General features: G+C 38.3%; 1 protein-coding gene across 2 annotated transcripts; it reads left to right on the top strand.

Annotated features, from left to right (window-relative positions):
* Positions 1 to 182: 182 nt before the first annotated feature.
* On the top strand, positions 183 to 8,573 carry LOC132848821 (E3 ubiquitin-protein ligase TRIM39-like). 2 transcript variants are annotated; one of them, XM_060874843.1, is made up of 9 exons: positions 183 to 393; positions 1,252 to 1,337; positions 4,134 to 4,438; positions 4,988 to 5,544; positions 5,976 to 6,071; positions 6,194 to 6,427; positions 6,524 to 6,686; positions 6,807 to 6,842; positions 7,828 to 8,573. In XM_060874843.1, exons 3-9 carry the CDS (start codon positions 4,372 to 4,374, stop codon positions 8,394 to 8,396), a joined length of 1,722 nt encoding a protein of 573 aa, XP_060730826.1. In that variant the 5' UTR covers positions 183 to 393; positions 1,252 to 1,337; positions 4,134 to 4,371; the 3' UTR covers positions 8,397 to 8,573. The 2 variants fall into 2 exon arrangements, with proteins under 2 accessions (XP_060730826.1, XP_060730827.1); XM_060874844.1 differs by lacking the exon at positions 4,134 to 4,438 and having other exon boundaries at positions 188 to 393; positions 7,828 to 8,571.
* The last annotated feature ends 19,360 nt before the right edge of the window (positions 8,574 to 27,933 follow it).

The raw sequence follows: 27,933 nt of genomic DNA, 5'->3' as shown, positions 1-27,933 counted from the left end.
TGGGTTGGCACTCCGTCCAGGGTGTATCCTGCCTTGATGCCCGATGATGCCTGAGATAGGCACAGGCTCCCCGTGACCCGAGGTAGTTCGGATAAGCGGTAGAAAATGAATGAATGAATGAATGAATGAACCTAAAACGTCACAGGTACATGACTGATATAATAGCACATTATTGTGGAAATGCTGCCATCAGCTGGTAAAAAGATGAAATAGCAGGGTCCACGAAACAAGGAAGTGACTGAAAGTGCAAGTGAACAGCAGTTAGAGCTCATCGAGAACAAACTCTTATTTTCACATTAATTCCAGAAATTATCTGCAGGATATTCACTGACTCTGAAAGGAGTATATCTGTAGACAATCCTCACCCCATGAAAACAGACGAATAAAATAAAGGTATGTACTTCCGTGTCTGTTTTGTAGTTCATATGTTTTGTCAGTGTGTGATTTATCAGGATGAACGTCACAAGTTAACAATGTCGGACAAAGAAATGGTCTCAAACACACTGCTGAAATACTGATTCTGAAATACAAGCTGATTATAAAACATTAGAAAAAAACAAACAAACTGTATTGAAAGATAATTGATCAATCGAGACTGCAAAGCTTAAATTGGGATCAGAGGCTGCTGTGTTTTATTAACCAAATAAATGTAGAATATTGATCTGATATCAGCATGAACACTTTAATACAAGTTAAAATACAATTATCCAATCCATACAATTGTATGCTTTATCAGGATAAACGTCACATGTTAAAAATGTGAGACAGACAGTGTGTCTAACTCACTGCTAAAAACCTGATGCTGATTATAAGCAAACAAACGTGTTTTATGAACTGAAAAAAAAGCAGAATCGTTAAAACAGCATGAACACTTAAATACAAGTTAAAATACAATGAACTTTTATGCTTAAAGAATACATTTGCCTAGACATGTGAGCTAATCTACAGTAAATGAACTGAATAAAGGTGTAATTGTGTGGTGTGTTTAGGAATACAGAGTTGAGCACTGGTGAAACATAAACACTTATACGATACAGTTAGTAAGAGGAGAGCCGTGAGAAATATCAGAGGAATTCTGTGTTTATTACAGTCTCATTAAGATGAATGTTTCTATGTGTTTTAAATCACGTACTAAATGATTTCAGTGTCATTGCTTAGGTCTAACACTGTAGACAGGCGTAACTGAGGTTCTGACTAATCAGTAACACCTCAAACTGTGTGAACTGAATAATGTAATTTCTTAACGAAAAGGTTAAAACACAAGAGGAAGCAAATGGCTGAATCTTCACAACCAACAAAAGGCAGAAAAAGGAAGATCATGAGTGAAACACATACATGTAAGTTATACGGCTTAATTTATATTTATATTTAAAAAATGATTAAAAAAAAAAGACTTAGACTTTAAAAAGATTTGGTAACAGGTATAACCGTCCTAAAATGATCTCAATGAATGGGTTTATTGTCTTTTTGTTTACTTTATGCCACTATTTTCATATATAAATAATAAAGGGCTGTCAAGTGTCAAGCACTTTTGTCATCTGTCTTTTGTCATTTAATAAGCCGCAGCGCCCAAAATGTATCAGTCCACACCGCTGTCTCTATGGAACCGGACAGGAATCAAACGCATCTCCCCTGGAGTTCTTAGTCCAGCCTGACACTTATCAGCCAATCAATAAAAGAGGCTACACAATAGCCAATCAGAAAATAGCACTATTTGGGTAAGATTTAACGCAACAACCAATGAAAAAAAAATAAAAATCATTCACTAGCGATGGTATTTTCGTTGGTCAGTTTGAAAAAACCTCAAAACGAAACAGATTGTCTCTGGACGGGACATTGTCCTCAATCGTGGCTGGGCTTGAGTCGAACTGTTTTAAATGGGAGCCAACTTTACAAATGATAAAGGAGTCCAAAAAGGCAACAAACACTTACAATAAACAACACCAGTCATAATCTCTCTCTCTCTCTCTCTCTCTCTCTCTCTCACTCTCACTCTCACTCTCACTCACTCACTCACACACACACACACACACACACACACACAGAGTTTGCTCAGGTGCGCAGCCCTAGCAGCTTTTAGAGCCTGTCTATAGCTGGGACCTACTGTACTGTCCTTATACACGATGTTAAAAACCTCTAATTTAGTTTTTCTCCACTTTTGCTCGAGGTTACGGGTTTCTCTCTTGAGAGTGTGAGTATGACTATTATACCACAGTGCTGGTGTTTTGTCTCTAACTTTCTTTAATTGGACGGGGCAACAGTGTGCTAGTGAATATAGCGCCTATGCTGTTAGTCATTACATTTAGCTCGTTTGTGTTTAATGGTACAGTAAGAAGTACAGATCAGGCAGGTTATTTGTGAATCTGTCTTTAGTGGTCGGAATAATAGTTCTACCTAGTCGATAACATGGTGAGACACAGTTAGTCTGTTCTATAGGTAATGTGTACATTATGAGGTAATGGTCTGTGATGTGATATCACTTTGAGGTATATCTATATCAGTGACATCCTTGATGATATTATTAAATCTAGTGTATGATCTTTTTCTGTTAGTAACGTAATACTTTGCCACCTCATGGATGCAGCAGGTGCGTCTGATTGGCACCAAGTCCTCTTGGTTCACAAACTGCTTTTATGTGACAATTTAAAATGCAGAGCATTTTTGATGCAATACTCTTGGCATTTTGCCGAGTAATGTCAATCCGTGTACTTGTCCTGTAATATGCTTTTACTGCCAGTGGTGATACAAGACCAAGGCACCATTTCTGTTTTTTTAACTCTGATCAACGCCAGGGCAACAGTTTGCTTGATAAGGATTCTGCACAGTCCAGACATTAAGGCAGCATCAACTACTGACCCCTTCTCCTTTGAGTTGGCACCCTGCATTATGAGCAGCCCTTCTGCAGGACACTTCCTCCGCTAAGCACTCTGTCATTCAGGGCCTACCACTGGCTGGATTGACTTATACTATATCTACTATGGCCTGAAAAGCAACTCACCTGCTGGTGGCCATTCTGCTTCCATCACTGTGTTCAACAGCCCAACTTCCTGCTTGCTTTATGAGTAGTGCGTTACGTTCTGGGCGGTCAAGAAACTTTTACTTCAGTTTCATCCATATCCTTCCAGGCCCTTTATTGTAGATTACTTTGAGACCTTTTGTGCAAGTTATCGGTGTCAGAGTGCCACTATGTGTCAAAAACCAAGAGCTGCTATTGCTGTCAAGTTGGCACTGGCTGGAAGGGGCCAAACACCCTATATATATATTCACCATATCTGAGAGTTTCAAAGCACCTGCAATTTCTTTCCATTTATCACGATTTCATTTTCCTCCGGCTCCAAAAATACCAAGGACTATGCCATATCACACATCCATTCCAATGAATTGCAAATCCAACATTGAATTGCAATCCCAAACTTATCATAAAGGCTTTCTAGTAGCTGCTCAACCAGGCCATCTAAAAAAAAACACAATCACCTAGTTCCTTCTTTCTTGTCCTCCAAACTGGCACGTTGAGTGAGCATTTTGAAAGCAAACCAAGAAATCAAATTCTTCCTCTTTATGTTCTGTGGTGCCAACCCTGCACTATAATGCTGTGTCACTCATGCCAATCCTGTACATGCTTGGCTATCAACCATCTTTGGAACATCAGCACCACTCATTTCCTGGAGGCAATTGGACAATTGGAGGCCACCTACCAGTAACTACTACAAGCCACTCAAACTCAGAAAATCCAGTCTGACTGCTGTGGGCTTTGGACTGGGCACTTTCACACATACACTCTAACATTCAGTCACCTTTGTTTTGATTACTTTCACCTGTTTTAATCATATCATAGCCAATGTTTTGACTATTATTTTGGGAAATATGTAGCTTTTTTTTTTTTTTTTTTAATTTTGCTTCAACATTTTGTTTTTAGCCTAGCCCTTTAAACTCTCTCTGTACCTCAATCGACCAATTCAATTCAATTCAAGTTTATTTGTATAGCGCTTTTAACAGTTGACATTGTCTCAAGTGGCTTTACAGAACATAAACATAGAACAAAGGTTAATATAAAGAATAATATGAAGATTAATAGAATACAAAATTCAAGATTAATATTAGATTTATTTAAATGTGTATGTATTTATCCCCAGTGAGCAAGTCTGAGGTGACTCAGTCAGCAGTGGCAAGGAAAAACTCCCTAGAATGGAAGGAAGAAACCTTGAGAGGAACCAGACTCAAAGGGGAACCCATCCTCATATGGGTGACACAGTGGAGGGTGTGATTATAAATATACAGTCAAACAAATGATGTATTGATGTAAAAGACCACATGGAGTTCACATCTCCTCTTTAGTATCGCAGAGTCTAACTGAAGCTGGTACATCTCTAGATGCCTCAGGATTCTCACAGAGTCAGCCTCATCTCAGTCTACATCGCACGGAAGACAATCGGAGCTGGTACAATTTTTGGATGCCTCGGGATGGGTAGAAAGAGAGAAGCAGTGGAGAGGGATTAACATATCTGCTGTTCATAATATTTGCGTCTGATATAATAGTGCATAGTATTATGGGATGTATTATGTGTAGGCTTGCCTAACGAGATGAGTTTTTTATCTACATTTGAACTGGGAAAGTGTGTCTGAACCCCGAACACTATCAGGAAGACTATTCCAAAGTTTGGGAGCTAAATACAAAAACGCTCTACCGCCTTTAGTAGACTTGGATATTCTGGGAAATACTAGGAGTCCTGAGTTTTTTGATCTCAGGGAGAGTGAAGGATTGTAACGTATTAAACTACAGTTGTTTTTTTTTAACCTATTTTTCACCTTGCTCACCTGCTTTTGTGTCTGCTATCCTGTTTCTGCTCAGGACAAAAAAATTCTGTTATTTTCAGACCTAATCTACAGATGCTGGTTATTGTATAGAGACATGCCTGAAAAAACTACAATATTTCTTCACTATTTATAAACTTATTTTATATCTGTAACATATTTCTATCAAATCTAGTTTCATGTGACTCCAGCAGTCTCCTGTCTGAAGATCAGCTGTTATGTTCAATCTGTCTGGATGTTTTTGCTTATCCAGTCACCACTCCATGTGGACACAACTTCTGTAAGAGCTGCCTTACACAGTACTGGGACAAGAGTCAACACTGTCTCTGTCCATTATGTAAAGAGGAATTCACCAAGAGACCTGAACTGAAGATTAATACAACACTGAGAGAGGTTGCAGATCACTTCAAGAAGAAAAGTGGTTCTGACAAACTTGAGGTTCTTTGTGATGCCTGCAGTGGAGATAAGCTGAAGGCCCTGAAATCCTGTCTGGATTGTGGACTGACTTTCTGTAAAACACATTTAGAGCCTCATAATCATGTTTCCAAACTTAAGAAACACAAGCTTATAACCCCTGTGGAGAACTTGGAGGACTACATATGCCAGAAACATGACAGAGCTCTGGAGCTGTTCTGTAGAGATGATCAGACGTGTGTGTGTCAGTTCTGCACTGAAGGAGACCACAAGAATCACAACACTGTTCCTATAGAGGAGGAGAGCAGAGAGAGGAAGGTGAGAAACACTGATTTACATCAACTTTGGAAAATCTTACAGAAAATGCCATTGAATTTATTCAGTAGTGGATCATATTGTAAGGTTTTGAGTTCAAATTCCAAGACCAATGCATTTACGGCATTTAGCAGACACCCTTATCCAGAGTAACTTACAACTGAGCAACTGAGGGTTAAGGGCCTTGCTCAGGGGTCCAGCAGTGGCAGCTTGGTGGACCTGGGGTTTGAACCCATGACCTTCCGATCAGTAGCCCAACACTTTAACCACTGAGCTACCACATCCCAAAGGACTCATTTGTTTAATAATCATTACTGAAAAAAATGTTTATTCCACCTATACATAGAAAATTATAAAGTCACTTTTTAACAAAACAAAAGGGCAAATTTAATAATAAGTGTAATCTCAATTGTTTGTCTTCTCTCTTTTTTCAGATTCAGATGGTGAAAACCAAAACAGATGTGCAGCAGATGATTCAGGACCGACTGAAGAAGATAAAAGAGATCAAACACTCAGCAGAGCAAAGCAAAGTGTGTACAAACATGACAAGTTCATAGCTTATAAATTCAGTAGTTTTATTTATTTTGTAAAAATGAACAAAGTTCAATATTCAGTGTTATCTGATAGAAGTGAAAATGTTTTCCTCCTTTAGAGAAGCACAGAGAAAGAGAAAGCAGACAGTGTTGAAGTCTTCACTGCTCTGATTCGCTCCATTGAGAGAAGTCAGGCTGAGCTGCTGGAGGTGATGGAGGAGAAGCAGAAAGCAGCAGAGACGCAGGCTGAAGGACTCATTAAAGAGCTGGAGCAGGAAATCAGTGTGTTAAAGAGGAGAGACACTGAGCTGGAGCAACTCTCACAAACTGAGGAGCATCTCCACCTCCTACAGGTCAGTGTTCCTCTTTCTGCTCACTGACAATGCAGAACATCACAGAACAACACACACCATGCTGAGGGATTTCTCCTCTCTCCTGCTCTACTGTAGATTTACTCCTCCATGTGCAGCCCTCCACACACCAAGAACTGGACTGAGATCAGTATTAACACTGATGTGAGTGGGGACACTGTGAGGACAGCTCTGTCTCAGCTTCAGCAGACTCTGAATGAGAAACTCACTAAATCACTCAATGACAAGTTAAAGGAAAGAGGTAGATTTCAGAAATATGTATGAAGTAATGGAATGTTTTATATAATATTTGATTAATCAAAATAGAAAATAACAATAACTGATCCGAAATCTAATGACAGTGATGTTTTGTTGTAATTAGTTTCCACAGAACTGAAGAGGATTCAGCAGTATGCAGGTACAGTGAGCTTTCTGATTTCCTCTCATATTAAAATGTACATATCAGCATTACACCACTGCATCATCACACTTATTTTCATCTGTAGCTCTTTCTAGCTCTCAAGTCTGAAATTGTCTCTACACACTATACACACGTGGACAAAATTGTTGGTACCCTTCGGTCAATGAAAGAAAAACTCACAATGGTCACAGAAAAAACTTTGACAAAAGTAATAATAAATAAAAATTCTATGAATGTTAACCAATGAAAGTCAGACATTGCTTTTCAACCATGCTTCAACGGAATTATTTAAAAAAAAAATAAATAAACTCATGGAAAAGGCCTAGACAAAAATGATGGTACCCCTACAGTAACTTAATATTTTGTTGCACAACCTTTTGAGGCATTCACTGCAATCAGACTATTCCTGTAACTGCCAATGAGACTTCTGCACCTCTCAGCAGGTATTTTGGCCCACTCCTCATGAGCAAACTGCTCCAGTTGTTTCCGGTTTCAAGGGTGTCTTTTCCAGACGGCATGTTTCAGCTCCTTCCAAAGATGCTCAATACGATTGAGGTCAGGGCTCATAGAAGGCCACTTTAGAATAATCAAATGTTTTCCTCTTAGCCATTCTTGGTTTTAGCTGTGTGTTTTGGGTCATTGTCCTGTTGCAAGACCCATGACCTGCAACTGAGACCAAGCTTTCTGACACTGACCAGCACATTTCTCTCTAGAATCCCTTGATAGTCTTCAGATTTCATTGTACCCTGCACAGATTCAAGACACCCTGTGCCAGATGCAGCAAAGCAGCCCCAGAACATAACAGAGCCTCTGCCGTGTTTTCACTTTCATAAATCAATATTATTTAACCTCCTAAGACCCGAGCTTTGGTTTGGCTTGCATTTTAGATGCAATATGATGTCCATGTATGTGGACACCAGGTTGTAGAAGGTTAATATTGTTTAACAGTTTACTCATATCACACATTGTGTGTTTCCTTCAGTGGATGTGACTCTGGATCCTGATACAGCAAATCCATATCTCATCCTGTCTGCTGATGGAAAACAAGTGAGGCTTGGGGACAAACCACAGAAACTTCGTGATTCACCACAGAGGTTTAATAAGTGTCCCTGTGTTCTGGGAAAGCAGAGTTTCTCCTCAGGGAGAATTTATTATGAGGTGCAGGTCAGAGGGAAGACTGACTGGGATTTTGGGGTGGCCACAGAGAACATTAACAGGAAGGGGAAAATTACTCCGAGTCCTCTGTATGGATTGTGGGCTGTGGCCCTGAGGAATGAGATTCAGTATAAGGCTTATGCTGGTCCTGCTGTCCCGCTCAGACTGAAAAAGAAACTGGAGGTGGTGGGAGTGTTTGTGGATTATGAGGAGGGCCTGGTCTCCTTTTATGATGTGAAGTCCAGATCTCATATCTACTCTTTCACTGGTCAGTCTTTCACTGAGAAACTCCATCCATACTTCAGTCCCGAATTAAATAAAGGAGGTAAAAATTTAGCACCACTGATAATCTCTCCTGTAATAAAGACAAGATGCGTTTTCACCTCACAAATGTAATAACCTATTAAGTGATTAGAATAAAAATGACTTGTTTAATTTTTCTTGTAAATTTTAGAAATCCAGGATTTCTTTAAAAGGGCTGTACAGTTTATCTTTATACTTGTTTCAAAATGTAATCACCCTGTCTGTTTTTACACATTATGATTGTGGAACTTACATTTCGTTACAAATCAAATGTTAATAAAAATTATTTACAGTTCATACTGCAAATTTGAATCTGATCAATGACCATGTTCAGCTGCTCATGTTTTTGTAGATACAACTGAACAGTTTCTCTTCGAAACTTCATCAAACACAACTGCAATTAAAGTAAATGTCAGGGTTGTTGTCTTTTTTGAAAAACAAAAAAGGGGGTACTTCAAGTTCAGTTCATCTGAATGCTTAATGCTCAGAGATAAAGCAAAGTTCAACAGTTAAGAATTGTGTACTACAGGCCTCTGTAAGCACATAAATGTTTATGTTCATATTTATAAGCTTTCCCAGGATCTAATGACAACTTCTCTCCAACATCAGGCCCAAATTGCCAAACATGCTGCCAAAAAGGATCAAAACCAATGGCAAGTTCTCACCCTTATAGTTGCAAACACAGCAGGATGAAGTAGAAACTGACAATTGATCAAAGCCATCAAAGTAATGTTTCAGGTAAACTCAAAAAATGGAGTCTTCTTGTTCTACCATGAAAGTGCAAATCTTTATGGGCCAGCTCTAGACATTCAGCAGGACCTCAGAACCACAAGTGTAACACCACCATCTACTAAAGCCACTCTTCTCTAAGACACACTTCTAATCACTGCAACAGTGCCTATCCTATCAAAAACGACCAAAATTTGTTAACAATTCCCACATTTGGAAGGCCATCAGACAACACTGACCCCTTACTGTGCTGGTGTCAGGACTGTTCGGCATTACACTTCTTTGCAGATGCTGAAATTTTGGCAACTTTCTGCATGGTACTACTGTATACAGTATGGCAATGTACGCAGCTGATGGGAAGTTGCTCCATACTCCATAAAAACAAAGGCCAGGTTTAAATACTCTGCCTTCCTCTCTGTGGTCTATGAAGACAAGCTGGCTGAGTGAGTGTAAACTAGAACACAAGGAGTGAAGGAAACCATTCAAGATTTTGCATTCACAAATAGTGCAGGCTTTATTATTTTCGTTTTTATAGTCTTACACTTTGTATGTATTAATTGTCATACATTCATGTATAAATGCTGATTATTTTATAAGAAATCCATTATAAACAATTCAATTTATTTGATGAAACGATTTTCCGTTGTTTCGTCAATAAGGCATAAAATAAGCTGAAAACATCACAGATACATGACTGACATAATCTGCCTCATGTCTATTCCGCACTGCTACAGTCTCTAACCCATACAGCATAGCTAGCCTCACTACTGTCTTGTACACCTTTCCTTTGATTCTTGAACAGTCCTGACACTTTTAACCACTCAGTAGTGCTCTTTCTGGGCATGAAGCCATACTGCTGCTCACATATCCGTTTTGTTCCAATAGCTTCCCGTAGCTTCATTGTGTGGCTCACCAACTTTATACCTCTGTAGGTGCTATACTGTAACTCTGCACATCACCCTTGTTATTAAAGATTGGCACTAGAACACTTCTCTTCCATTTCTCAGGCATCTTCTCACTCTCTAAAATTCTGTTGAACAATCTAGATAGTAACTCAACTGCTGTGTCTCTTAGACACTTCCACACCTCCACAGGTATGTCATCTGGACTAACAGCCTTTCCACTCGATTTGCCTCACAGCCTTCCTCACCTCATCCTTTCTAATCTTTGCTATTTCCTGCTCTACAATATTCACCTTTTATTCCTGTCTTTCCTTATTATTTTCCTCATTCATCAGGTCCTCAAAATATTCCTTCCATCTTCTCTGCACACTTGTCTCACCTGTTAGCACCTTTCTCTCTCTATCTTAAATGACCCATATCTATTGCACATCCTCCCCATCTCTATCTCTCCTTGATCTGTACAAGTCCTTCTTGCCTTACTTTGCGTGTAACCTGGCATACAACTCATCGTATGCATTCTATTTGGCCTTTGCCACGTCCGTCTTCACTCTGTGCTGCGATTCCTTGTAATCCTGTTTTCAATGTCCCACTTCTTTTTAGATAGCCTCTTCCTCTGAATGCTGTTCAGTACTTCCTCGTTCCACCACCTTGTTTCCTTACTTTCTTTTCTTCTTCCAGATGACACACCTAGCACACTCCTACCTGCCTCCCTGGTCACTTCTGCTATAGTTTCCCAGTCATCTGGAAGCTCTTCCTGACCACCCAAAGCCTGTCTCAGCTTCTGTCTAAATTCCTCACTACATTCTTTCTTTTTCAACTTCCACCACTTGGTCTTTTTTTTATATCTTTCCTCTTCTCTTCTTCCTGACCACCAGAGACAGCTTACAAATCATGAACTGATGCTGTCTGGCTACACTCTCTCCTACCACCACTTTGCAGTCAGAAATCTCTCTCAGATTGCCTCATATAACTCTAACTGTAACTCTCACCTACATGCCTATTGAAGTCTGCTCCAACCACTACTCTCTCCCATCTGGGAATACTCTCCATCACCTTATCAAACTCACCCCAGAATCTCTCCTCCTTTTCTAACTCATAGCCAGCTTGTGGAGCATAACCACTGATGACATTCAACATCACCCCTTCAATTTCTAACTTCAAACTGATTACCTCTACAATATTCCTCAAACAGGATCACTTCTACAGAATTTCTCTTCCTATCCACACCATAATGAAACAGTTTGAATCACCTTCCGATACTATGTACCCCTTCCACCATTTTTTGCGCACACTATGAAATATGAAAATATTTTTGTGGGATGTGAATGTTAATTGTGATCAACTCAAATATGCAACATTAATTGTGATTAGGTTTTCATTTAATGTAAAAAAAAAATATTTTTTTTTTGCGTGTGTTGCACCAACCAAGTTACAGTAAATACAGGTGTTTGTAAAAAATAATCAACTCTCAGATGATAATGAACTTGTGTCATCTCATCATCCTGCCACTGATTAATTTATTTTAATGAACTTTGTTTTGTTCTTTATGTAAGAGCTGCATTTAAAAATAAGTGGGTGTTTACACCAACATTAAATGTATCAGTGAGGTGTGTAATGTTCATTCATTCATTCATTCATTCATCTTCTACCGCTTATCCGACCCTGGAGGTGTGAGGCGAACGTGCTAACCACTAAGCTACCGTGCCCCCGTGTAATGTTCATGTCATACTATATAGAGACGAGGCTAAAACAAATTATAGTATTTCTACACTGCTTATAAACAATCAGTAACTTTTTTTTTTGATGTACTAGAGAGGAAACAATTGCTTTTTATTTAATTCCGGAGGCATCAAAGCTAGGCAAAAACAGGGTCAGAAACAAGCTGTAATCAAAACCAAAACCTAGTAAGTAATCAGAACAAGATATAAGAGACGTATCAAAATCGTAGACCAAAGGACAAAGAACACATACCGTTGCAACGAAGGGTTTAAATAAATGGACTAATCAAAGGGCAAAGAGTTGCAGGCAATAGGTACATGTAAGTGAAGCAACCAATGACAAGAAAGCAAAACCAAAGATCAAAACTGAATGCACATGGTAATTTAAACAATGCAATAAAATCATGAAACAAAATCTGAACATAAGCACTGTAGCACTGCAAACTGCTGCATGTGCTTTGCAGCTCAGCAAACAGTGCATGGTGCAGAAGCAGATTTATGACAGTGTCTATCATCAATTTTAGTCACTTGTTTTCTTCCAAAATCTAAAACCTAAATTAATTTCATTTGCTTAACTTTTTTCTCTTATGTTCTGTGACCCATTCTATGTATTTTCTGAGGAACAAAAATTTGAAACACAAATGAATCACTAAATTATAATGTCCAATCTTTAACAGGCTCCTTCCATAAACTATACAATATATTACCCTTTTCTCTCAGTGGATGTGACTCTGGATCCTGATAAAAGCTCATCCCAAACTCATCCTGTCTGCTCATGGAAAACAAGTTACACAGGGAAACACACGACAGAACCTTCCTCATACACCACAGAGGTTTAATCAGTGTGTCTGTTTCTGGGAAAGCAGAGTTTCCCCTCAGGGAGATTATATTATAAAGTGCATGGCAGACGAAGAACTAAATGGACTTTAGCAGTCATGAGAGAGAACATTAACAGGAATACATTATATCCTGAGGATGGTTTCTGTACTGTGGTACTGAGGAATGAGTATCAGTTGTTGAATCAGCCTTTCACTGAGAAACTCTACAAATTATACAGTCCTTTTACAAATAAAGGAGGTAAAAACTCAGCACAACTAATCATCTCTCTTGTATTCTAATTAATTCTGTATTCTGAATTCTAAAAGTACATATTCCCTTTAAACAGTTTGTACAGCCTGGCTGTGTGTGTGTGTGTGTGTGTGTGTGTGTGTGATTTTTTTTTTTTTTTTTTTTTTTGCACATTATGATTATGGAACATATAACTTGGAACCTATTTCATTATAAATCAAATATTAATAAATATAATTTTCAGTACACACTGAGTTTTAATTTTCAGTACTTACTGAGTTTTATCAATAAAATGTAATAAGTTCAGCTTCTGATGTCTGTGAAGATAAAACTCAACCAACAAACAAAACTGTGTTCTTTCTTAAAATCTAATCAAACACAAATGCAATCGAGAAAATATTTTATTTAGAAATAAAATTTATTTAAAAGTTTTTTTTTTTCTTTAAAAATGGAAGAAAGTAATGAAAAAATCCTCCACATGCACTAAATTCTACCATCTAGTGGTACAAAGGTGAAATTACATTTTTTCTCAGAAAACGTTCTGCGAGAGAGTCTCATTAATATTTATAAGGGAAGCGCTACCTGATTGGTCAGAAAAGTTTTATGTTCCCCGCGACCGTTTTACGTCTGCTCTGAAGTCATTCTGAGGAGTAATTAGTGCAACAGCCAATCCAAAATATGCAGTCAACCACAACCAATATACATTTTATTTATTTTCTGTTAATAATGTATTAGCTAGCTATGCTTTAATGAACATATAATGTTTCCATTACAAATAGTTATAAATAATAGTTATTTTACATTTCACCCTACTATTAAAATAATCAATAAAAAGGGTTAAAAGCAGCTGCTGATGTTTGTGTATATACAACAAAAATGATTTTCTTTAAGACAACAATACAATCAAACATATAATTTAGAAGTATTATTTCTATATAAATTATTACCTAATTTAGAAGTGGAAATGGTTGTTTACAATAAACAATATATGTGTGTGTATATATATATATATATATATATATATATATATATATATATATATATATATATATATATATATATATATATATATATTCAGAAATTAATGTAAAAATAAAAGTTTCTTCTTGGTGAGAAACTTTTATTTTTACATTAATTTCTGAAATTAACTACAGGATATTCTGACTCTGAAATGCAGTGAATTCTGACTCCCTGAAAAGTGGCAAGTAAAAAATTAAACTAAATTAAAAATTAAGTTTATGTCAGTGTGTGATTTATCCGAGTAATTGTCACAAGTTAACAATGTTAGACAAGGGTCTCAGCAGAGGTGTCATGTAACGAAATACAAATACTTTGTTACCTTACTTAAGTAGAATTTTTGAGTATCCATACTTTAATAGAGTATTTATTTTTTAACATACTTTTTACTTCTACTCCTTACATTTTCACGCAATTATCTGTATTTTCTACTCCTTACATTTTAAAAATAGCTTCGTTACTCCTATTTCATTTCGGCTTGTTTTCATTTTGGCTTGTCATCATTCAAAAAAAAAAACTATCAAGATAAATCGTGCCATCAGGATAGAGTGAATTTGATTGTGGTTGGATGAGAAGTATAAACATATACCATTCCGACACCCTATTGGTTTGTACGCGACTCATCGCACCTGCACATGACACAAATCACGTCACACTTCAGTTACCCAACGCTGGACATACGTAGCAGACGGAGCCAAGTACGAAGATGTCCGTGGCAAAGGCTCAAAACTCAATGTCTCCACAACCAAGCACCAGCACCAGCGAGGAAGTTGGTAGCCAGGAAGACCAACCAACCCCAACCCTTATACATCCCTGGCCATACCTGGAAGAATGTATTGATATGGTTGGATGGAATAATAACTCATTGCACAAGCGCCGTAAGCTATGTGCACCCAAATACCACGAGCTAATCGCTTTCAAAAACTCGCCGTCTAATTTGAAAAAGCATATTGAGATAAGCTGACATTTTGTTATCAATCAATTATTAACAAACTTGAAATTCGACTTTAGCCAGATGTCATCTGAGCTTAAATTATTACTATATTTGTAAGTTAATTGTGCAAAGCTATAGTTTTTGTTATTATCAGTCGATTATTGACAATATTGTAGTGACCTAGTAACGTACTAATAATGATAAATTTGCAATGTTTGCTATGGAAAACTTGGGTACGTACCAAACTGGTTTGCTTGCAAACAGTCGGCTATGATTCAACGTTGCAAACTAGTTTGGTGCAAACACTTTAACCAAATGTTATCTGAGCTTATATTGTTTCTATATGCAATATTTGTAAGTTAATTGTGCAAAGCTATAATCTACAGCTGGTTGATAAGGTATGTACTAAGGATAGTCATGATCCTGTCTGTGTATGAGAGTGCACGAACGTGCCTGTATGGGGCAGGACCTGGGTCCTTGTTAAGAGGTAATAGGCCCAACTATTAGCCAAATGCTGTTTAAAATGATTTTACTGCTAATTTTCAGTCATGCTTGTGGTTCTAAAACAGCTTTAAAGGGATAGTTCAACCAAAAAGAAAAATTCTGTCATCATTTTCTCATCCTCATGTTGTTTTAAATCTGTATGAATTTCTTTATTCTGATGAACTTCTTTTCCTCCTTGAAGAAGACCAGCCCTCTTGAAACAACCCAGCAGTTGGAGGCATACTGTACCTGGGGTGCCCAGGAGACACAGTACAGGTACTGAAGTCCTTCCCAGCTGTGTGCCAGGTATCACTTAATACAGCACTCCCTGCCTCAGCAGCCTGTGAAAGACTGTTTAGTGTTTGTAGGGCTGATCTTCAGGCCAAGAAGGGCATGCACTGGCTCAAAGAACTTTGAGAACCAGCTTCTTTTGTGGATGAACAAACTCTTTGTCACATGTTCTGTGCTTAACTGATGTTGATTACACTGTTGTTGTTTAAGTCCAATGTGATTGTTTCAATATAGGTTGTTGATAACATGCCTCTGAAGTTTGACTTTTTGCACCATTACAATACCAACTAGTCATATCTTCCGCTCCATGAAATACAGCTCAGTAGTACACATATATGGTTCTTTAATGTATTTGCATTGTACAACAATGCGTTCTTTTTCAATGAATGCATATACAGTATGCGGCTGAAACAGGTAGCCTAGTTCATCCCAAATTTTTCAACATTATCATTTTAATATAGCATTATAGTCATTAGGGTCTTTAGAAATATGTTTTTGAGGAGGAGGGGTAGTGCACAATAGGCCCCTGTGGCACAGCCTAAGTTTTTGTCCTTGCATTACTTTTATACTTTTAAAGTAGTTTTGAAACCAGTACTTTTACACTTTTACTTGAGTAAAAAGCTTGAGTCGATACTTCAACTTCTACAGAAGTCTTTTTAAACCCTAGTATCTATACGTTTTGGAATGTTACTAACATTTTGGAATATTTTGAGTTGTTCTATTATGATGTTCTATAAATGCAGGACTCCTATTTTGAAAAGTGGCAGCATACCTTGCAGTCATAGATCACGGTTGTGAAAAGCATGACTGCACCACCTGTTTGTTAATATTTGCACCTGTTTGTTAGCTCTTACGGTGATCTGATGGAGTTATCAAGGATCATTAAAACTTCATTATGACCATCAGTAAAGTTTTGCCAATTATTAGGATGGGGCCCGCTACAGTTATCAAGGCTGTAGATGTCAGGTTTATTTTTCTAGTGTTTCCTGGGGCCATTTTCTCAGTTGCTGTCTGGTTCCTGTCTGTTACTGTTCTTCTGCAGTCCAATTCTTGCTCTAGTTCTAGTGGCTATCCCACCCCTTGTATCTTCATGCACTGTATTTTCTATCCTTTGATCAATGCTGTCCCACCCTGCAATTATCTGCTCCCACTCTGCCATGTTGATGGTGGAAGTTGCCTCTGCTTCGGGTGATGTTGGGTTGTCAGCTGGTTCTTGATCTTCTGCTGCTTGGGGTGCTTGGGGAATCTGTTCCACCTCATGTCTTAGATCTAGTACCGGTTCTACACCCAACCTCCAGCGTCCTTTCTGATTCAGGCTGTCCGCTGTTTGGGATGTTTCTTCCCCGTACCGCCCCAGCCTGTCGTCACCTGAGGCTCCTTCTACTGATGTTTCAGGCAGCACATTTAGTGGTGCAGGAAGTGGGTCAGTTGTACCTCTGATGGTGACCATTCTCCTTGTGATTCTTCAGGCTGTGTTTCTTCAGTTGGCGGATCTTCTGCTGGTGAGTCTTCATTGTCCTATGTTTCAGGTATCGGCTCCTGTAACAGCTCAGTGAGCGGATCTGGGGCCAAGGGTCTTGTGCACGTGTTCAAAGATTGAGGTGGTACCATCCAGCCTTGCCTTCTACTTTTATAGCTGTTGGTGTGGCTAGTGTTACCTTATACAGTATAGTCCTGTCCTTCTTACATTGTTCCACTTCCTTTTAAAGGCACTGATGTACGCCCAGTCTCCTGGTCCTACTTTCTGTAGTTCATTGGGTAGTTCTTTTTAGTTGATAAAAATATCTAATAAAGATAGTTGCCCCTTTTACCTGTTAAAACAAAGTTCTGTGTATTTGGATGTTTTACATACAGTAGCTGGCAAGTTCTTCTTCCAATTGCTCGAGCGAGGGCCCTTTGTAGGGACCCCTTAAGTATGGCACAGGCATGGATTGACCCGTAAGCATTTCATGTGGTGTTAAATGTGTGATGTGGTTTGTTTGCATGCACATGCTCATCAAAGCCAATGGTAGTGCTTGTACCCATGTTAATTTGGACTCTGCACAGATTTTAACCAATTTTGTTTTCAGTGTTTTGTTAGCTCTTTCCACCATTTCTTGTGACTGTGGTGATAGACACATCCAAACCTGTGTTTTATTCACAAGGCATGTGTTACTTTTTGGGCAACTTTGTTAAGTAAATGCATACCATTATCCGAACTGATCTTGTCAGGAATTCCAAATCGGGATAACACTTTTCTACAAAGAACTTTTACCACCGTTTCTGCACCAGTGTGTGCTGTTGGGTGTGCTTCCACCCATCTACTGAACCTATCCAATACCACCAGAAAGTACCTTTTCCTTTCTTTCCTTTTAATCATGTCAATGAAATCAGTCACTAAATGTCATATGAACCATCTGGTTGTGGTATTTGTCCTATTGGAGCTGTGATGTTTTTTCTGATATTTCAAGTGGCACATACAGTATTTGACAACTATTTAATATTTGATTGATCGTTGGGCCAAAGTATGGTGACCACTATGTTCTTTTAAGCCTTTTCACTACCTCTCCCCTTGTGTAGTGAAAGAGTGTTAGAGTAGTCAATAGTGATATTGGAGCTAGAAAGTGTCCCTGTGGCCCTCACCACAGTCCAGTGTTATTGTGTCTCCAAGCTTCCATTTCTTTTCAACATGTAGTCTCATGGACTGAGGCTGCATTCTGTGATTCAGCTAAGGATGCTAGGTTGATCTTTGGTGAAGGAGTGTCATTTGGGACTGTAACTGGCAGGATGTCTATCCATTGTAAATCTGCATTTTTGGCAGCTTCGTCAGCTGCCGCATTACCTCTAGATATGAATATGCCATCTGATTTGTGTGCTGCACACTTTACAAGAGCCAATTTTGATGGTAGTGTAATAGCATGTAGCAGTTCTGAAATGGCCTGACCATGTGTGACTGGTGAACCATCTGCTCTATAAAACCCTCGCTGGGCCCAAATTGGGCCGTAAAAGTGACACACTCTGTAGGCATATGCAAAGTCGATGTAAATCGTGCACGTTTGCCCAGTTGTCGTCAATGCCTTAAGTTCTGCCAATTGGGCTGAACAGGGTTGACTAACAGGTAGGTCTTGTACAGTATCGAAAGATGAGGGGTCATGGCTGGGGGCCACAATTGCACAGCCTGCTACGTTCCCTTCCATTCCCCTAAAACATGATCTGTCTACAAAATAAGTTAGGGTTGAACATGGCAGTGGCAGATTCTCGTGATCTTGACATGCTTTTAAATGTTCATTAGAGACAACATGACAGTCATGTGGCTCCCCTTATAAAGAGGTCACCATTCTGTCTGCTGGATTTACTGTACAACACCTCTGAATTGTTAATTCAATTGCTGAAAGAATCACATTGTATCTTGTTTTTCATGCATGGGCAATTAAAAATGCTGGACTTGTTACAAGGGCATGCAATGCATGGGTTGTGTATAAAGTTGATGGGTGGTCCATGGTAATTGAGGAACGCTTTTTGATATGCGACAGCGGCCACTGCTAACCCTCTATAACAAGGAGGCATTCCCCCTTTACACTGTTGAAGGATATACTAAAGTAGGCAGTTGGTTGTTTACCCTGACCCTGTTGTTGAGTTAAAACAGCAGTTGCAAAACCCAGCTTTTCTGAGACATACAAGTGAAATGGTTTACTTTAATGGGGCCCAGCTAATGCTTGCGCAGAACAAAGATCACCTTTTAACAACTCAAACGCTGCAAGTGCATCTGTGGTCCAAGTAAGGGATACATTTTCTCTTTTCTGATCTGCTGTGTGTATCAGGGTTCGTAAAGGAGCTGTTTTCCCTGTGGTTCATTTTCTGCAAGCATGTTGAGAACCGCCAGTGAGTCCTTTCTGCACTGCTCTACCCTAATTTATGTTCTGTAAAGCTGCTTTGAGACAATGTCAATTGTAAAAAATGCTATACAAATAATCTTGAATTGAAATGAATTGAATTGCTCTCTGTGTGGGCTGCATACAAATCACCATTACACAAGAAATGTTAATTGAGGCTAAATCTTCTGCCAACACCCGATTGATGGACTTTGATTGAAGATTGATACAGTATTCTTGTGGGAGCCTTGTGTATGTGTATTGTTGACCTTCATATGTAAATGTAACAAAATGTCTTCAATTTAGATGTAATGGCACACTGAAAAAGGCTAAACATAAATATATTACTGTGTACTCTTTTGAGCCTTCAGGAACGTTTGACAGAAGAGTGTGTGTGTTAGGCACTATGGGTGTTTCAGCTTGTACTACCCTATTAACTGCTCGTAAGTCATGCACAAGCCTCCCTTTATCAGAATTGGGCTTCTTGACAGGAAATATGATGGTGTTGCCAGGGCTATTGGCTGGAATTAGGACGCCTGCTTCAAGTAATCCTTAGATTGTGTGTTTAAACCCTTCCCTTGTCTGCACTGACAATTGATATTTTCTTTGGTATGGTAGCCTGACATTAGGTTTAACCTGAATTTGCATTTGACCTGCTGATTTAACAAATCCTACGTCTGTCTGATATAATGTCCACAAGATGTCAGGTATACTCTCTAGAAGCGATTCATCTTCCTCATGAGTCATGAGTGCCAGTGTATGCAATGATGACGGCATGTGCCTTTCTATCCGTGTGTTTCACTACCATGCTATTTTCTTACATTTTGTGAAATTTGTGCGTATTTGTTGTTTGATGAGATGTTTATGTATGGATTGTGTGTCGGCTTCAACTCTCTGACCTGTGCTGCCTCTCCAATCATATGTCCTAAATTTTAGGATTCAAATCCTTCTGCTACCATGAGAGAGATATGTGGGGTGGCTTTTGGAATGTGATGCCATGCCTCTAACTTGTCTTTCAGGAGCACCATGGTGGCCACTCCCTGTGGGCCTATTATCACATCTGTCGTTGTTATTTCAAACAACTGTTAAAACATTCCACGGTTGTCCATATTCTTTGTTTTTACTGTCGCAATCGTAATACAGGGTTCAGTGTAAGGGACTTTTTGGTTCTTTACAGTCCGGCCAAATCGTGTGTATTGACATTTTCCAATTCATGTAGGTCAAGATCTGTCAGGGTCAATGTATTCCAGCCAGTATACTATATTGTGCTTCATTTGTTTGTTTGTTTCTGTTAATAAGTGCTGGCCTACCAATGTTTCATCTGGGAAAGTTACCCAGAGCCCTGTTGGGCTACAGTGTTTTTCTGCTGCCAATCTACACACTTGATCTCTTCCTAGTAGGTTTATTGGGGACTAAGGTAAATATAAGGTTGGTGCCACTATCATGGTGTCTTCAACTGTTAGTGTCCGAGCTCCATGAATTTCAGTATCTGTGTTGTTCTTGACAAGCTAGTGGTTTTTATTGAGTTGCGTGAGAGGAAGAGCATGGAGACTTCCATGCCTATACACGAGAAAGTGGCACCAGTGTCAATCATAAAGGGAACTGATTTCATGTCATTGATAGGCACCATAGTTGTTGGTTCTTGCCTTTTAATGCAGTGTTGTTATGCACTGCATGTTCTCCCCATCCAGCTTCTCTGGGCATCCTCAACTCCAATTTACTGCAGGCCCTGTCCAGGGTCCTGATTGTCCTGGCCATTGAGTGGGGCCCTGTGGTGTCCCCTCTTGACCCCTGTATTCTGGCTGTCCTGGCTGATTTTCCCATGAATTGATCTGACAGTTTCTTTCAGTGTCTAGTTGCGTTTTGTACAGTTGTGTCATTAGTGCTTCAGTAGCGTCATTAGCTTTTTTCTTCTTCCTACTATGTGGTGTATGAGATGAGCTTGGAATGTCTCCTAAGGCAGGGTGATCAACCCAACCACGTTTTCCAATGTTTCTTGTACTGCTGCTGGCATGCACCTTTTTAACATTATTTTGAACAGGCCTTGGTTTGTTTAATTCAGGTTCCAGGCTGTACCTGTCTCTTCTTGCCATTTATTTTGGAAATTGTGGATGAATTTATTCATTGTTGTGGCCTCCAGTTTTCCTGGGTCCATCTTGGTGGGGTACACGTCAAATATTGCATCCCACACACGATTTCTGTAGGCTTCGAAGGCTAAGGCCATTACATTCTTTAATCCTGCATCTGTCAGTATTTCAGCTGATTTATTTTTCCCCCATCACCTGGGCCAGTATGGCTTTAATATAAGAGATTGTTAATAGATGGCCAATTTTTTTTTCTTCAAACTTAGTTATCTATTATTGTCCTCCCTGGCATATGTCTGGAAGTGTCTTGCTAATCCAGTCATATCCATGAACGACCAGGGCGCATATGGCACTTAACCTGGTTAACCTTCGGTTCTTCCATCACAGCTAGCTGTAAGTTTTCTTCTGTTCTATACTTAGCAGGGGCCTGATTGTTCTTCCTGGCTTTGATTCTTGCTTCCCTTCAAGCCTCATTTGCTGATCTTTCATCCATCTGTTACCTGGGATCTGTGTTTTTCTTTCTTTCCCAATTCTGCTAGGTCTTCTCCTCCCCACTGAACTTTATCTTCTAATTCTAATAATCAGTCCGTCGGAGTGAACATTCTTCAGATCGCTAATAGCCCCGTATAGCTCAAACAGTGCCTCTTTAGCATTACACTGCGGGGATGTAAACTCCAACAATTAAAACAGTAGTGAATTCACGTGGTAAATAAAATGGCCTGCATCTTACAATCACAAACTCCACTGACAATGATCAGTAATTAGAAACAAGCACAGAGTTCTTACAATATTCTGTGTTCTGTGCAGCTCCAGCATGGTGCTAGAATCCACTGAGCTTTTCTCAATTGAGCACGACTTCTCTTTGGAGAGACAATTGAGAGACTATTTAAGTCAGTTCTTTAATAATTATTTAATTTGTGATTCAATTAAATGTATTTGTATAGAACTTCTAAGTACAGAAACACACACACACATACACACACACACACACACACACACATATATATATATATATATATATATATATATATATATATATATATATATATATATATATATATATGTGTCTCTCTTGAGAGAGAGAGAGAGAGAGAGAGAGAGAGAGAGAGAGAGAAATTGTTTAGGTATGATTGTAATCAGGACAATGCACATTATGTGCAAGGTGAAGAAATGGACTTTAGCTATGACAACTAAAAGGGAGAGCCAGAAGGTGAGGGCTTTATTTGACATAAAGCATCCCACCATTCCACAGTCTGCAAACCTGAGCGACTTGCGAGTGTGGTAAGGTGGCAGCATTCACACATCCCAGTTCACCAAACATTCTATACCCATGAACCCTCCAGATCTGCTATTCATACAGTCTAAAAACTGATAGGTTTAAAACAAGCCAATTTGGGTTATTATGGCAACCCAGCGCTGGGTCAAAAAGGGATGATTTAAGGGATGATGTTTAACCCAGCATGCTGGGTTGTGATTTATAACCCACCTATTAGTTAAAAATGACTACACTGCTGGGTTGAATTTAACCCAAAATGGGTCAGAAATTTAAGTGATTAAAATAATGAATCTACAGCAATCCAACCCCGCCCACATCCAAGAATGACGTCGGAAGACACGTCCATATCAAATACGTCACCTTGTGATTCCCCTTACAGGAAACACGGAAGTATGTGGAAGCAATTTAGGTGATCTAAATAAAATGTCGTCCTTCATTTTATTAATACACATTTTCTTATTTTTGTAAAGAATGTCTAGGCTAAAATATACAGAGCTGATTTCGTCAAAACAGCATGTAAAACGCTTGCATTAATAACAAAGAAAAAACCTTTAAAGCTTACCTTGTTCATTTATGTAATGAGATAAATTCACAATTTTTATTACGATCGATTTTGACCTAACTAAGACAAATTTTGAATGCATTAAATTTAAAAGAGACAATTTTGAAAAAAATAATGAATAGTATAAATGTCATTGGACACATTTTTCCCATCTCAGCATTAAGACAATTTCTGTGAAAATGTATCAAATATCACACTAAATTCATCACTGACTTCAGTCAGAAAAATGTACTTTAAGAATACAAATTTAAAATATGAAAACATTTCATAACATTTACATAAACCTCAATATCTGAAGAGAATCAGTATTTTTAAATTTTTATTTATAAAATTTACTTCCAATTAAATATGTATATGAAATATGAAAAAAATTCATGTAACACTGTACAAGTTAAAGAACACAGAATCCAATGAAGCAGTCAGGTCACAGTAATAATAATAAAAAATAAATAAATAAATAAGTTACAGTTTGCATGCAAAAATGAATGCCCGCAGAACTCTTACTGCTGGTGTCTCCTCCCCAGGAAGTCCATACACCAGTCTGTAGAAACTGCCACACCAGGGAACACTGCTTGGGGTATTTTATATTAAAGATGTAGAATGCTTTAAAGCAAACATCCAGTGCAGCCAGTAATGTACTGTAATTTGCTGAAATGCTGCTCCATTTATAATGGTGAAGGCTTGAAAGCACTGGTTGTCTCCAAGCATGAGAATGTAAGGGAATTCAATGGACTCTTTTGAACGCAGATATTCAGCCATATTGGTCCCAATCTGAAAGAAAAGGAAAAATAAATAAATTGAAAAAGATTGGCTTTATTTCATTAAGAATACAAAAGTTTAAAACTTAAATATCTTTAGAGGTACATTTAGGATAGCTTAAATACATTTTGGATCATTAAAGTCTATAACACATCAAGCCCTGACATGAGGATAAATGATAAAATTATTGGGTAAAATGAACTTTTAAGAGCATTGTGTTTAAGATAACAGTACCTTTAAAGTTTAAAGTGTTTAAGTGGCTATTGGCCATTACAACAAACAGAGTAAAATATTACTACATACCTTCAAATATGGGAACTAATGCTTCAAGGTTCCATTCTCTTAGTTTGGTTTTCACATATTCATCCATCTGGAATTAAATAACAGAAAATACATTTTAGCATTATGATCTAATTTTAATTTATATTTCAATTACAAAGAATGGCAAGGCAAAAGTGAACAAGGTTCAAAAATGTCTTAAAGTTTAGTCAGGTATAGGTATACAAGTTACATGAAAATAAGTAAAACATCTCATTGCTTTTCACTAATCATGAAATCAGAGTTGATGTCATCAAACATGACTTAGCAGAGTTAAAAAATTACATCTGAATGAAAAGCAGGAAACACAATACCAAGACATAACTACACTTTACACTTCAGAAAAAACACAGTGCTTGCTACAATTACATTATTTAAAAAGATCATGTCAGTCAAAAGGCATTTTTTCCAAGAATTGCTCCTAAATTATCCTAATTATCCTGGGTGTGTCACGAATAAAATTTCGGTCAAACATGTTTTGTTTCAAACATTAACGTTATTTAGCCTGAGCTGACCTCAGTCATTCCTGCTTGTTTTAAACTAACCATAGTCTATACAGGAGTATATGAATTTAAATTTAATCCTGAAAAAAACCTATATATTATGTAGTATGCTTGTAGTGAATGAATCTCATTTGCTGTTGAATGTACCTTACAGCGAAGTTAAACAAAATGTAGAAGCAGAGGGAAATTGGATGTCCTAACAAAATACGTTACCATCAAGTAAACTCCGTCGTATCAAAACAGTATCTAACATAGAAATCATTTATAATAAAGTAGATTTAACATGTACAAAAGTAATATTTAAAAAGCATTTACCCTATTCCTTCCAAGCTCCAATGAAGATGCCACACGTGCTGTCCTGTTCACTGAGCAAGGGATCTGTCGTGAGTCGGAGCACGGCTGTCACTTGGCAGTGAGGTAATCTCATTTTAACTGACTGAAAGCCTAAATTGCGCATATAACATTAGTTTATACAGCAAAGCAAATTTTTTTTATGGCTATGAACATCGGTAAATACATATTGAATAACTTACGTTGCAGACAGAATTCCACTCGCTTTCATCTGAAGACGCAAAGAAAATGGCGGCTTCTCGCACTGGTGTCGTCCGATTTTCACGTTGACATGCATGCTCTCTTTCACGTCAGTTTTCCCAACCCAGCGCACCTGGGTTATAGCTCAAGACAATTTTCAACCCAAACCTGGGTTAAAACAACCCAAAGTCCTACCCAGCGGTCTCAACCCAGCATTTGGGTTGAAAAAACAACCCAGCGTTTTTTAGAGTGTATAATGGTAGACTAAACAAATGTGTTTAGGTCGATCATTTTGAATAATAAATGATCGACCTAAACACAGTTGTTTTACTCCCCTTCAAGAGACTGACTTAATTTCACTGATTTATTATTCAAAATGATCGACCTAAACACATTTGTTTAGTCTACCATTATACACTCTAAAAAACAACCCAGCGTTTTTTAGAGTGTATAATGGTAGACTAAACAAATGTGTTTAGGTCGATCATTTTGAATAATAAATCAGTGAAATTAAGTCAGTCTCTTGAAGGGGAGTAAAACAGTCTAAGTACTGATCATAGACAGAAATATTATCTGTGGCATTATTAATCAAATTGTTTGGTATTAAATGAATGGTCTGAATTTTCTGCCTGATGTTATCATACCTAATTTTTCCACTGAAATAATTTCACAAAGTCATTACTGCTACAAATAGATGGTGTGCACTTTTCAGCAGTGTTTTTATTCCTATAAATTTGCTACAGTATTAAATACAAATTTAGCATTATTTTTGTTATCTTCAGTTAGGCTGGAGAAATACACTGATCTACCATGCCTAAGAAATATTTTTGTTGCTAGGAAGGCTTTCCTTCCATGCTAATTGAAATACTGATCATTTAATATGATGCCATTTATGTTCTAATTTCTTAGCTGATTGTTTTAAAGTTTGTGTATGGTCATTGTACCAGGGTGCCAGTTTTTTATTACTTTTTTCTATAAGTGGAGTGGCTATGCATTTAGTATGATCTAATTTTATGCCAGTAAGGTTACTTAAACAAATGTGTGTTTATAGATTTTTGTTTAGCTCAGGAAACAATATTGTGAACCCTGGATGATGACTCAATGCAGCTAGCAGACAGTCAGATTAGCCTGCTTTCATGCTACCTGGACATGGCTCTGAATTGACACAGAAAGTGATATGACATACAGCAAAGTATGGTGACCCATACTAGGCCAGTTCTTGTGCTATGTGCTATCCTGCAAGAAATGAGGGCAGCACCTTCCCGAGTGGGATGGACACCATCCCATCCTAACAGGTCAGCCTTGCTCTCAAAAGTGCTTCAATTATCTATGAATCACACATTGATTTTGGAGCACCACCTGAACATCCAGCAGTTCAATAACCAGACAATAATCAGACCTCTTAGGCACTATTATAATCTTAGTAATCTCTGACTGACAAAAACATATATCGTTAGCTCCTACATGGAAAACTAACCTTGAGTACCTATGCTTGCCTAAGACCCAAAGATTACCTGTTATGTCCAGCACCCTGGCTCTGGGAATACACCTAACCTGGGCTGCTGGAACCCCATGGGAACCCCATGGAACATCATCTTTTGTTTGTTTCTTAGAGGGTGCTTCATTGAGGACAACAAAACTGTCAAACATGTGAAGCGGAGAGGAGTGGTGCTCCCATGTTCAAGCCTTAGCGTTGGTGCCGAGTAATCACCCATTTGCCCCGAATGCCGGAGTTGGAGAGTTACTAACTCCGCTTAAGGCATCCAGATTTTCCCCTACAGAATCACTATTTCTAATCCTCTCTAGTGTCTGGATGCGCACATCTAAAGTTGACATCTTCTTGCTCAGAGAGCTAACTAGAGCTAACTAGGAAGAACTGCAGCTCACAGTGGACAACTGACAGTTTGTCATATTTAATGATTACATACCTTTGACTTGAATGAGATCAGAATATTAAAAAGAAACATTTCACTGACCAATCAGATACACTATATATGTTTACGCTTTACGCTTACACTATAAATGTTAATGAAACTATCACTGCTGTCCATCCTTTTAGAAATTTGCTAATAATTAGATTTTAACCTGATATTTTAATTTCTAAATACAAAATGAATGTGATTGTATATGTATTTTAAAGTTTTATTGAGAAACAGAGTTTTGCTTGGTTTTAACTACACAGATATCAGCAGCTGAACTTCATACATTTTAACAAAATAAATACTGCAGTAAAACTCAGACTCAAAGTAAACAGTACATGATCTTTATTAATATGTGATTTGTAATGACATAGTTCCACAATCATAATGTCATAGAATCATAAGAAAACAGACAGTAGGTTTACAATAAGTGACGTGACATTCAGCTAAGTACTGTATGGTGACCCATACTCAGAAGTCATTCTCTGCATTTAATCCAAAGTGCACACACACAGCAGTGAACACACACACCTGGAGCAGTGGGCAGCCATTTATGCTGCGGCCCTCAGGGAGCAGTTGGGAGAAGTTCAGTGCCTTGCTCAAGGGCACCTCAGTCGTGGCCGGCCCGAGACTCAAACCTACAACCTTAGGGTTAGGAGTCAAACGCTCTAACCATTAGGCCACA

The sequence above is a fragment of the Tachysurus vachellii genome, chromosome 7 (genome assembly GCF_030014155.1).
Source record: "Tachysurus vachellii isolate PV-2020 chromosome 7, HZAU_Pvac_v1, whole genome shotgun sequence".
In the NCBI taxonomy this organism is placed as follows: domain Eukaryota; kingdom Metazoa; phylum Chordata; class Actinopteri; order Siluriformes; family Bagridae; genus Tachysurus; species Tachysurus vachellii.
This window is presented reverse-complemented; position numbering and strand designations above follow the sequence as displayed.